The following is a 13,076-nucleotide window of genomic DNA, read 5'->3' as shown; positions in this document are numbered from 1 at the left end:
TCTGGAAAAGAGGCAGAGAAAGGTTCCCCAAAGCAGTACCCCCCACCCCCCCACCCCCAGAGACAAGGCCGTCCTGCTGGCCCAGCTGCCACAGTGTCCGTCTGACCATCTTGTTACACACAACTCACCGGAGACCCTGTATCCCTGGGAGTGTGTGAGTGAGAAGTGTGTGTGTGTTTGTGTGTATGTGTGTTTGTGTGACGTGTGTGTGGGTGTGCATGACATGTGTGTGTCTGTGTGTAGGTGTGAGTGACGTGTGTGTGTGTACGAGCGTGACGTGTGTGTGAGTGTGTGTGTGTGTGTGTGTGTCTGGGACACGTGACTGTTACATGTGTACGTGTGACTAACGTGAATGTGTGTGTGTGTGTGTGTGTGTGTGTGTGTGTGTGTGTGTGTGTGTGTGTGTGTGTGTGACCCTACACTAGCCACGGCCCCATCATGCCCTCCCACCATGCCACCATGTTCAGGTTGTGCCCCTGTCATTCGTACCAGGCTGCCCTGAACCTGCTTCTGTCCCCTCATCGTCACCAGCAGCTGTAGGGCCAACCCCCCACCTCCAACCCCCCCACACCCCCCCTGCCAACGACCCAGACCAAAAAGAACAGCCAGAGAGAAAATGGACGGGTAGACGGCGACAATAACTTAACAGCTCTGATTACCGGCGTATCGCCACCAGGCCTGCCGGCGGTGCATCACGCTTTCACCAGGGCGCCGTACTCTCAGCCTCATCGCCCCCGTCGGCTCCTCCCGAGCTGTACTCCGCACACAGCAGCCGAAGGAGAGCGCCGCCTGCCACCGGCACACTCGCAGTCGTCACAATGTCGGCTCGGCTGAAACTAGGCCAGGGCACTTCGCTCAGAGTCACGCTCCCCCTGACGGATCTGTGGAGCTCTGTGGAGACGGAGGTGGGCTGCCGGTGCGGTTCAGGCGCGCTGACCCCGGGACGGGAGGAGTAGTCGAGGAGAAGGTGAAGGAAAGAAGGGCGAGGACCTTTCACGTCAAGGGGTGACGAGTGAGTGATTTAGCTTCTTGGACCAAGATTAATCTTTTTCTCATTGGATGTGGTAATGGATTTTAATTGTGTGCCAGAACGGGCTTTAATTAAATCTGTGGAGGGGCTTTTTTAAAAGCTATTTCCAATTCACGGCTCCTGCATCCCCCCCCCCCCCCCCCCCCACACACACACACACCTCCACGATATGGTTCTGCAAGGGTACACACACACACACACACACATACACACACTGACACACACACACACACTGACACACATATATACACCCACCCACCCACACACACACACACACACACACATACACACACACATGCTCACACACACTGACACACACACAAACACACACACACACACTTACACACTGCAGCATGCCAGGGTATTGTTGTGTGCATTGGGCCTCGAGAGACGGAAAGATCTTCTCATATCTGCTCCGTTCACAATCCGTGCGGGAAAAGCATTTCCTCTTTATATGATACATGGCACCGGGGCAGGGCACTGAGTCCACCAGGCGCTTTATTCTGATCCATGTGTGCAGACATCGACTCAATATACTCCTGCTTGTCTCCCTGCAGCCTGCAGAGAGCTGCGGCTCCCTTCTGGGTGCCCTTTTGTTTTTCGGTGGGGGTGGGGGGAGGAGCGGTGTGTGTCTCACGTCGATGGAGAGATTTATAGCGTGCTAATTTTAACGCGCGACGAGATTGGAGCCGGCGCGGCAGTGGTTGCTGAATACCTGCAAAACGGGGGGAGTGAAGCAGATAAAAATGGCTGGATTGAGAAGTCACCCCCCCCATATCTTACGTCTTACGGACAATGAGGATGTCCGTGTGTCCCAAAAGGTTGTTACTGCCTTACCTCATGCAGGAGCAGTGAGGGGCGGTGGGGCAGTATAGTCCGCCGAAACAGAACCCGCTTGGGGCTTTTTAGGGCTAGAAATCGATCTGCTTTTTTTGTGAAAATAGCAGGAAGGACAAAAGCACCCAGACAGCATAATTCAAGCCATTTAAAAAGGTCATTCCGTACCCAAACCCTGTGTCTGGACCAACTGGGCTAGCTGTAATCATGTTTCGGGGGTTGATATTAAGTGAAACTAACAAGATGATTCGACAATGCTGCCAGCTTATTACATTGCGGATGTGTACTTAACGTGCATAATTCAATTTCTGTGGTCTTACTCAAGCATAGTTGTGAAATGATCATACTTTCAAATTCTTATTGTCCACTTTTTGGCCTTTTGAAGGAAATATGCTCTGCATACAAATTTTAATATTCAAGGGAATGAGAGCCTATTGGAGCCGAAGCTGGCCAACAGTTCAAGAAAACCCCAACCCGCTTTTATGGAAATCCCTCAGAAGATAATGCATCCGGGATTCAATGCGACTGAGCCCGTGAAATATGAGATCATACGCTTTTGGCCCAAGGCGTAGCTTTCCGCCAAGAAGCACAGACAACATTTATTTGTATGTATCTCACTCTGCTGAAATGTCCCCCCCCCCCCCCCCCCGTGTGTGTGTGTGTGTGTGTGTGTGTGTGTGTGTGTGTGTGTGTGTGTGTGTGTGTGTGTGTGTGTGTGTGTGTGTGTGTGTGTGTGTGTGTGTGTGTGTGTGTGTGTGTGTGTGTGTGTGTAACGTGTTTGTGTTTGTGTGTGTGATATTTCTTATTGCCTCAAAGGGAGAGAACATCACTAATTCAATAAACATATATTATGTGGCCTAGCCATGAGAGCCATGTCTGTGACTAAGCTATGGATGCATTCAGTCTGAATGACGATGAATGGCGAGGCGTCAGTCTGGTAGCACCGTCTGTCATAGGAACAATACGCTTTGTGACGGGAGGACAGCCTTTGAAGCTGATCATAGAGAGAGGGTCAAAGGTATGAAGGTCTCAAGAATGTACTTCAAGTGTTTTGTTGCCTCTGAAGTTTCAGGCATCCAGACACAAGAACACACACAGACACACAGACATAGAGACACGCAGAGATGGAGACACACGGACGCACACAGACACACGGACACACGGAATACAGACACACGGACGCAGATTGCGTCCGTGTGTCAACGCAGGTTGACGAACACACAGAACACAGACACACACGCAGATACACGCAGACCCATCAACACAGAGAAATGGACACACAGACACACACACAGACACATCAACACAGAGACATGGACACACAGACACACACGCAGATACACACAGACACATCAACACAGAGACATGGACACACAGACACACGCAGATACACACAGACACATCAACAAAGAGACACGGACACACAGACCGCTTACACGGACAGACACACAGACACACGGAGGCACAGACACACGGACACACGGACACACAGACACACACATGGACGCACGGACAAACTTCTTAAGGCTGGGGTCATCGGTCTCCTGGTCCCTGACTCTCTCCTTCAGTGCGTTCCTCCAACGCTCCGCTCGCTGCTGGCGGTCCGGCCACAGGCTTCAAAGGAGGTCTGAGGGAGCCGGGGGGTACCGGCGCTATTCCAGGGTCTCCGCCCCCTCCTCCCCAGACCCAAAGCTCAGCGGATTGCCAGGTTGGGGACACCGGACGAACAGAAGCGCAAGACGAGCCAAGCGCAACATTATACTTTGAGAATAGTGCGAATGTTATATTCTAAGAATGAGCCGCGACGATGAGTCCTTAATATAAGTCGACAGCTAATGTGCGTGTTACATTTAAAACCCAATCATTTGGCATACGTCTTCAATCCAGGCTTTCTCTCGCTGTCTTGGTCATTAAAATGCAACTCCGACCCTCAAGTGCTCTTGTTTTAGCAGAGCTTGGGTCATGGAGCCTTCCAAAAAGGGCCAGGCTTTTGAGGTCAGGTAGAATCTGGTTAAATCTCAGTCGATCCAGGTTGTTTGCCTGCTTCCATGGCAACAGCACTCTGGGTCTGCTTGCCAATTTGTTTCATATCTGGCAACCCCGGGCTACTCTGAGAATAGTGATTCTAGCACGGGGGACAAAACATGAACAAAACGTTCCGACCCGGAACGGGAATTACGAAGGAGAACGTACTGGTTGTAGCGTTGATGTCTGAGCATGTTTTACAAGCAGCTACAGTATCTGTATCAGTGTCATCAGTGTTAATCAGTGTAATTTGTTTTAGAGGAATGTTGCCGTAATGCGATGACACAAAACAAGATGACAACAACAACAACGAGACCACAAACAATAATATTAACTATAATGAGACCACAAACAAAAACATCAACAACAATGAGACCTCAAAACAAAAAAACAACAACGATGAGACCGCAAACAAAAACAACAACAACAATGACAACACAAACAAAAACAACAACACTGATGAGACCACAAACAAAAAAAACAACAATGATGAGACCACAAACAAAAACAACAAGAATGATGAAACCTCAAACAAAAAAAACAACAATGATGAGACCACAAATAACAATAACAACAACGATGTCAGGTCCAACAGACGTGCAGAGGGTCTTGCCTCCATGGCTGATGGTATGCTGCTTGTTTCTCCTCCTCACTGTCCTGTTGTCCCACATTTTCTTTGATCCGACAAAAGTGAAAGTGAAATCAAAACATGGCCGCCACACAACGCTGTCCACCGGCGTCCCCATTCAAAGTCAATGGGGATCAGTCAACGGACGGAGGCAGTGGGCACGAGGCGTCGTGTCTCTGACTAACGAAGTACTGACGGTCTCTGTCTTTCCCTCAGCCTCGGCCCGGAAGCACAGCGCCGCCCACTGGTGCCTGCAGAACATCGCGCAGGAGTCCGTCGACAGCTCCGACGAGGAGTTCTTCGATGCAAAAGGTTAGTAGCAATTTTTCCAATCCTTCTTTCTTTTAGGGGAGGTATAATATATAATGTGATACTGCCTCTTGGAAAGTGGAAAGCTGTGCAAATGCTTATGAAGTAATGCAGAAGAAAGAGAAGCATTATAGTGGTGTCGGTACAGTAAGGACCAGTGCCAAGCACTAACAATCACTAGGTTAACCCATTCCCTGTATGCAACAAAGACAGCTTGGATAAGGTGCTTCACGATGCTAAGTACTATTTTTAAGTGCAAGGACGTACAACATACAATAAGTGCATACATTAAGTGCCCAACAAATTAAGTGTCAACAGGACAAACTGGTGGAGAATTCCGCATTTAGGAAGCAAAAGATGTTTGGAAGCTCAGACCGTAGACTGATTGAAACATACTTGCACACTTATCGAACTCGAAACACTAATCTCACCCTGGTTGGATGATTGCACTGGTGAATGGTACTTCTGGAAGGGGGGGGGGGAAGCTAATACATATGCCTGATTGCAAGGTACGCATTTCTACCAAGCATTAAAGTTAAACCAATTCAAGGTTGGAGTAGCAATTCTCTTTATCTTTATCACAAACACATCAAACCATAAAACACAAGATACCGGGGGGGAAATTGTGGCACTTCTTCAGTGAGACATACAGCCCACGTGGCTGTTTTGCAAACGGATTCTTCACGTGTGTATCTGTTCCGGAGACTTGTTCTGCCGCCGCTGTGTTGACAGTTTCTCAACATAGTCATGTCGTGTGGAGGTGTGATGGACGGCGCGATGCAAACATGTTTACATCGCGCTAGTGAAATATTTATCTGATGACATCTCTAAAAGCGGAACAACAAAGCACCTGAGATGCACGCGATAATCTCCACTCGCAGCCCTCTGGAAGGCATGGGGGGTGTGTGGGGGGGTGTGGGGGGGTATCATATAGTGTGTGTCATCTAAAGATACAATCATAGACCTCTCAAATCGCTCCATCATCATATACTCGCTGTCTCCAGCCAGCATTATTTCTGCTCCATAATCGCGATTATGCTGAGAGAGGATAGACAGGGACGCAGAGAGTGAGAGAGAGAGAGAGAGAGAGGCAGAGAGAGAGATGGACTGAGCAAGAGATGATTGGGAGATGATCAATACAGTGACCTTCATTTCTGTAATGGCCGAGCAGTCTGAGAATCTCCATCATACAAAGTGAGAATGGACTGGAGCCAGCAAGCGGTTCTGATGCTACCTCCCCTCCTCCCCCCCACATCGTGCTTCTTTTAATCTGTATTCAAATCGGGAGACCCATACCCTTAACAACAAGCCTTCAGGCCCGACATTATTATTCAAATGTGCCTCCTCCATTTTGGTTCATCTTCAAACAAAGACCCGAGTGCGGCTGGGCGGTGTTCCTCCGCTGCCTCGGAGGGCTGTGCGCGCGGCAGAACCTCGGCTCCCCAGGTGATGGCCCGGACGGCTGAGTCATGGCCCCTCGGTCAGAGAACACGCGGCGGTGCTCTGCCACGCGGCCTCATTTAGGAGGCAGATCGTGGCGCTGAATCGATTCAGAAACTATGTGTTTTTTGGAGTGCACATGTGCAGGCTCAAGCACACACGCACACGCAGGTGCAGTCCAGACACACACAGGTACAAGCGTGCAAACATGCGGACACGCGCCCATGCGCAGGCACACTCACACGCAGACACACACATGCACACACACACTCGCATGCACAAATGCACACACACACACACACACACACACACACACACACACACACACACACACACACACACACACACACACACACACACACACACACACACACACACACACACACACAAAGTGACACACGGTGACAAACCTCCCAGACCCCTATGTAGAACAAAAACATCCTCAAAAGCACCAAATCTAGTTGGGAAAGATAATAGATGTAATATTATTGTATAAAAAACACTGAATATCGAATTTCTACTAAAAGAAACATAAGAGGAAGAGAAGGGCGAAGTGTAAACAGAGGGATGTGTTTACCACTTTAGTCTTCTGCAAGCGAGTCACGCACAACATAAACATAACCATCCTGTCTCAAAAGTGCTCTTCCTTAAAAGGCAAACTCAAACAAGGCCACTGAATGTCAGTTTATATCTAGCCCGCCCCACAAACGCTGCTCTGTTTCCTGGCACGAGAACTCTGTGCTGGGTCTACAGTCAGACCGGACAGACTAGTCCAGAACCGTAATGTGGTGAAAACACATTTCAATCCCTGGCTGGAAATGTTCTGATGCTGGTCTAGTACATTTGGTCAGATGTTATGTATAGAACAATGGGATTGCAAGTCAGTTCACTGGAGAGGCTTACATTTATTTACATCATGGGAGGACGGTGGGTTGGCATGTAGTTCAGGAGGTAGAGCGGGTTGACTGGTAACCGGAAGTTTGCTAGTTTGATCCCCGGCTCCCCTTAGCCGAGTGTCGAGGTGTCCCTGAGCAAGACACCTCATCCTTACTCATCCCGACGAGCTGGCTGCCTTGCGTGTTTGAAAACCGCCGTCGTTGTGTGAATGAATGGGTGAATGTTGGGCAGTATTGTAACGCGCTTTGAGTGGCAACTGTTAAGAAAAGCTCCATACAAATGCAGTCCATTCACCATTTAACATGGACACACGTACACACTAACACACAGATTGTGACGACATCCAGTGAAAGAACTCTAGCCCATCATAAGTAAAGTACACTTCAGTTACAACGCCCGTTATGAAGCACAATGACTCATGCTCATCCAACACACGCTAAACGCTCTCATGAAGAACATCCACAACAAAAAGTGAAGTTGGATAATTAGTGAGGACAGCAAAGAGGGTCGGGTTTGAATCACTCACACCACCGTGGTGTGAGGGATCGATGGGAAGAAATAGAAACAGATGTGTTGTGTCTGTTGTGTCATCCATGATCATAAGTCATGCAGTCCGACCACAACCACGAGGAAACGAGAGATGAGGGGTGACTTCACGGAGGCGCTCTGAGAGGTCCGGGCTGTCCCTCCAGAGATGTTTTATCTCAGTCGTTTAGCCTCGTTCTCCTCCGACGTTATTGTCTCTGAATGTGTTTTGACTTCTCTCTGTGGGGGCTCCCTCCCCTCTGCGTTGTCCCCAGAGTCAAAAGACTCTAAAGCGAGCTAAAGACAAACACTAGCGTGCACACACGCACACTCACACACAGAGTGTTTTTCTAAAGAATCACACACACACACAGTGTTTTCAAAAGAATCACACACACACGTAGTGTTTTCTAAAGACACAGACACACATACACAAACACACACATCCTAACACACACACACACACACACACACACACACACACACACACACACACACACACACACACACACACACACACACACACTCCTGAGCACAAGCGCTGAAGCAGCACAAGGAAAAATGTTCGGTTTAGTTAACGGATTTAGTTGCGCATGTCAGAGGGAATCTGTGTTTTATTAATACATCCATGTATTATTTATCGTGCCTCCGGAAGCCGGGCGACAGGAGCTGGCAGTCACCCATTTAATAAATGTTTAAGTGTTGAGGCGCCTTGGTGAAGCAAACTCCTTCACGTCGTAGCGGGGAAGGAGCCATCAGGGAATCTAAAGGGGCCAGCACTCGGAGGTCCTTCGCGCTCTCTCTCTCTCTCTCTCTCTCTCTCTCTCTCTCTCTCTCTCTCTCTCTCTCTCTCTCTCTCTCTCTCTCTCTCTCTCTCTCTCTCTCTCTCTCTCTCTCTCTCTCTCTCTCTCTCTCTCTCTCTCTCTCTCTCTCTCATATGGAAGATAAACATTTGCAAAGCCAAAGTAGTGTCTCTCTCCCTCTCCCTTTCTGTATGTCAGCTCTATGTCTCTCTTCCATCTATCTCCCAGACCAGACTTTAGGGTGAGGCCTTGAGTCTTTTGAGCTGGTCCGATGACAGACAGGCTGGATTCGAACAGACAAGCTCCAGTCTTTGTGAACCGGCTGTTTAACCTTCTTTCGCTTCCAATTTGCTTCGACCAATCATGTTGTCGGGGGGCTTGGCGCTGTTACTGAACACTACATGGAATGGATCCCGACCCTAACGGACGGGGTGCGGCTGACCGTTTATATCTCCGCTTCAGAAGAGGACTGATAACTCAAACGACTGGACTGGATCCCATCCTCATATACCTGCTTGGCCATTATCCAACACACAGACTTGGCCAGCACGGGTAGACTGAATGTTTCCCATAGCCGTGGAAAGACAGGCTATATATACACATTTCTTATGATCGTCTTCTGAAACCACCACCTTGCCACATGCAGAGTTTCATTGGAAGAAAATCTCTGTAAGAAAACAGGAAACACTGCATTCCCCCCCTGAGATTACCATCTTTATTTCATGTGTATGCCTCTTTGTATATCACTCCGTCTCTCATGTGTGTGTAGATATTAGGGATGGGCGTGAGGAATCGATTACTCGAGTACTCCTCGTTACAAATGAACTCGGTTGGTGAACAGGCAAACTCGAGTTTGCATATACACACAAAAACAAAGTTTTCTGAAGCAAATGTATCAATTTTATGTGCGGCGCCACTAACGCATTCCGTGGGTAAAAAACAAATGAAATGTATCAAATTTCAGTGGGGCGCGTGCCGTGCCGCATGCAGGCGCGCCAGAATTCAAAAAGTTAAGAGATGGCGGTTAAAGCAAAGCGCAGCGAAGATTTGAAATACTTTAAAGAAATAGGAGATCATAAGGTGAAATGTAAAATATGCCAAGCGAAATCGAGCTACCAGAGTACTACAAGTACTATGCGGCCGGCAACATATGCTCCTGAAACACAATGGTGAGTTCGGGTAAGCAGACCCGCAGCAACCAAGTGTGTCGGCTATTTTCACCACCGCAAGACGCAGCTGTAATCCCGGGCGGCCGTGTAGAAAAGATCACAACGCTGAGTATTTCTATAGTCCATTTGCTGCCGTTGTATTTGCAATGAGTAATGAAAATGTGTTTTGAACGTTTGCAAAAATAAATAATGAGAACTCTGATAGCTCTGACTGTTTTGATCGAGAATAAGCATTATGTTTGGTTGGTAATATTGCCGTTCATCATTATGCCTATTCCTGCTGCAGATGCGTTGCATTCTAAAAATAGATTTGATTAAACGAGTACTCGAATGATCCTCGAGGAATTCCTTCGATCACTCGAGTTTGGAATTTACTACTCGTGCCCATCCCTAGTAGATCTCTCTCTCTCTCTCTCTCTCGATTCGTTCTAAACAATATCAATAATGCACAAAGTGTTGTATTCTTTTATGAATTATCTTGGAATTTCTGTCACCAATGTATATAAATATTGTGTCCCCCTCCCACAGTAGCAATATACTGTATACATTCAATGTGCATACAGTATGCTTGTGTGGCTGCAAGCCACGATGCATTTATAATAATAACGGTGCATATATAATCATATACAGTACATCTCCATTTCCTGTCTTGGCACGCTTTATTGCAACAGTTGCGACACGGGATTTGACGTAGATAGGGAGGTTTTTGGTAATGGCGTTGGATTTGTAATAATAAGGGATTGGAAGTCGGATGGCATTTGTAATGCAAACAGAAATCCAACAGATTATCTCATCCCACCTCAAAGGAAAAGGTCAGCTGTGTGTGACGCCCGGTGGGGGACGATGTAAAACAATCAGCTCACCAATTACTGCCCTTCATTACTCTGCGAGGTTAGGTCACATCGTAGTCTGAAGAACAACAGCTGATTCCAGCTGAGTCACATTACCGAAATATCTTAACGAAACAATGGTGTTGTGTTTTGTCTCTATGACCCTGAAAATTCTTTAACATTCACAACACACACACAAACACTCGCGCACGAATGCATACAAACACACACACACTCACACATACACAAACACACACACACACGTTGTGTTTTGTCTCTATGACTCTGAAGATTCTTTAAGATTCACAACAAAAACACACATATGCGTGCACATTCACAACACACACACACACACACATATAGACACAGACTCACACACACACACACACATACACACTCTCACACACACACACACACACAGGTCCTGACAGCTCCTCCAGTGTTGCCTAGCGTCGATGACGAAGTCGTGGTTTTAAGATGGCTGCCAGGCATCGCAGGAGCCTACCCCCACACACAAACCCCCCCCCTGCGAGGGAGAGCATTCGTGCTTTTAGGGCATTTAATTCCACTTCCCAGCATCCTGACGACATTTTACTTTGTATTCGTTTTTATTTGGGCTGGGAGGGGGCTGAACTCTCGGTCCAGAAATCGAAATAAATGTATTTCCTTTAATGCGAGGGCAGCTCTTGATGATGTCACCTTGTTCCTGCATCGATTTCTGCATCTGCCCCATGATGGATGAAACTAATATTGAAGCGTGGGCAGTATAAGATTTTTATAGCCCGGATAAAACATGAACCAGAGCAGGATTTAGTGTTTTTTGTTTTGGAGACGCCTTTAGCAGCCGGCTTCGCCTGGCATTGAAGTGGTTGTTGAGATGCACACCCTGAGAAGGTACTATTAGATATAGAAGTACTATAGAGGTACTATTCAGAATGAATGTTGAGGAAGAGTCATCTCTGATCCGGAGATATGGGCCTTTTATGTTACCTTATTTATTTTAAAAGGTTCTACGTTTATCAGATACAAAAGCTGGATCTACTCTACTCGTTTACACATAGGGTTTTTAGCAGACGCTTTTATCCAAAGCAACTTACAATAAGTACTTTTGTCAAAAGAGAGAGAAAAGCAATCTATCACTGTCGGTACAGTAAGGATGTTCATAGAACCAAATACCAAGCACTAACAATCGCTAGGTTAACCATTCCCCATATACAACAAAGATAGCTAGGATAATAACTTACATGATGCTAAGTACTATTTTTTAAGTGCAAGGACGTATATACAAATTTCTCCTACGGGGGATTAATAAAGTTATATCGTATCGTATCGTATCGTATAACATACAATAATTGCGTAAGAGGGGTGGGGTAAGGGGGGAGGCAGAGCGACACATGATGTACCCTGTGCTGCACGAAGCGTTTACAGTGCATCCGTCAGAAACATTCCCCCAGTGGGAATCAAACACCTCATCTTGGCTGCTGGCTGTACACGATCACTCGGACCAGATTTATCTTCTCAGTTCTGTGCCCACGTGTTCAATATGTGCATGTTGGTTAGTCAAGCTTTTGGTTTCCCGGCTCCTGATCAAAGTGGACACGTCGGCCCGTGGCTGCTCAGTCCATCCAGGTTCTGCCTGATTTCTCTGACAGCATCTGAAAGAGTCAACAGAAAGCCCTTGTTGCTAATCGTCCTGCTCAGCAGCATGCGTCACGGACTACTCCAACCTTACCTTCCCCATAACACACACACACACACACACACACACACACACACACACACACACACACACACACACACACACACACACACACACACACACACACACACACACACACACACACACACAGCATACCTCTCAACCTTTCAACTCTCCCCCTTTTAACTCTCACCCATCAACCATTCACCTATCAACCATTCACCCTATCAGGGGTACGCCCAAGATCATGTTTGAGACCCTGCATGAGATACAAGTTTAACCGGAAGTGTGTTAAATCGCTCTTTCCTTTATTGTGATCAACGGCACCTCTCTAGCAGATCAATCCAAAGCATATGGCCTCTATGGCTGAGCGGTTGACATATCGGCTGCGTGTAAATCCATACTTTGTTACACGAGGACATGAATGAATAACGAGTAGATAGTGAGGGACTGGAGGGGGCGCAATGTTTTTGGCTGTTTGCAGGACTTAATGCTTGCATTGAGGAGACAGATTGTTTCCGAACGAAGCCAAAGGGTTTTGAAAACAACAGCAATTTGTTTGCAGAAGTCCTCACTAAGGACCTATTACTTTCTAGTTCTTCATGTGTTCTACCATAACAAAGTCTCTTGCTTCAGGTTTGTAGATAAGGATACATAAATGGCGCTGGTTCTCCAAGTTGCTGTGCGTGCGTGCGTGCGTGGCTGGTTTCACCTGAGTCCAATCAGCCTGACTCGGGCCAGGTGAGGCTGCCTAAACCAGCCCTCATCCACACACACTCACACTAATGTAGTTGACAGTAGTATTTTAGTAGAGTTAGAAAAAGTAGAAATTATTTCCACTGTGTCTATTCTCCTTCCTGTGCCTTAATGAAATTATGTTGACT

General features: G+C 47.3%; 1 protein-coding gene across 1 annotated transcript in view; it reads left to right on the top strand.

The window, feature by feature from the left end:
* Nucleotides 1–13,076, top strand: part of pitpnm3 (PITPNM family member 3) — an 87,793-nt gene that overhangs the window by 5,944 nt on the left and 68,773 nt on the right. The window contains 1 exon segment of the mRNA XM_060074550.1: nt 4,737–4,832. Coding sequence (XP_059930533.1) covers nt 4,737–4,832 — 96 coding nt within the window.

The sequence above is a fragment of the Gadus macrocephalus genome, chromosome 16 (assembly GCF_031168955.1).
Source record: "Gadus macrocephalus chromosome 16, ASM3116895v1".
Lineage (NCBI taxonomy): Eukaryota > Metazoa > Chordata > Actinopteri > Gadiformes > Gadidae > Gadus > Gadus macrocephalus.
The sequence above is the reverse complement of the archived record's forward strand: the minus strand, read 5'-3'. Positions and strand labels throughout refer to the sequence as shown.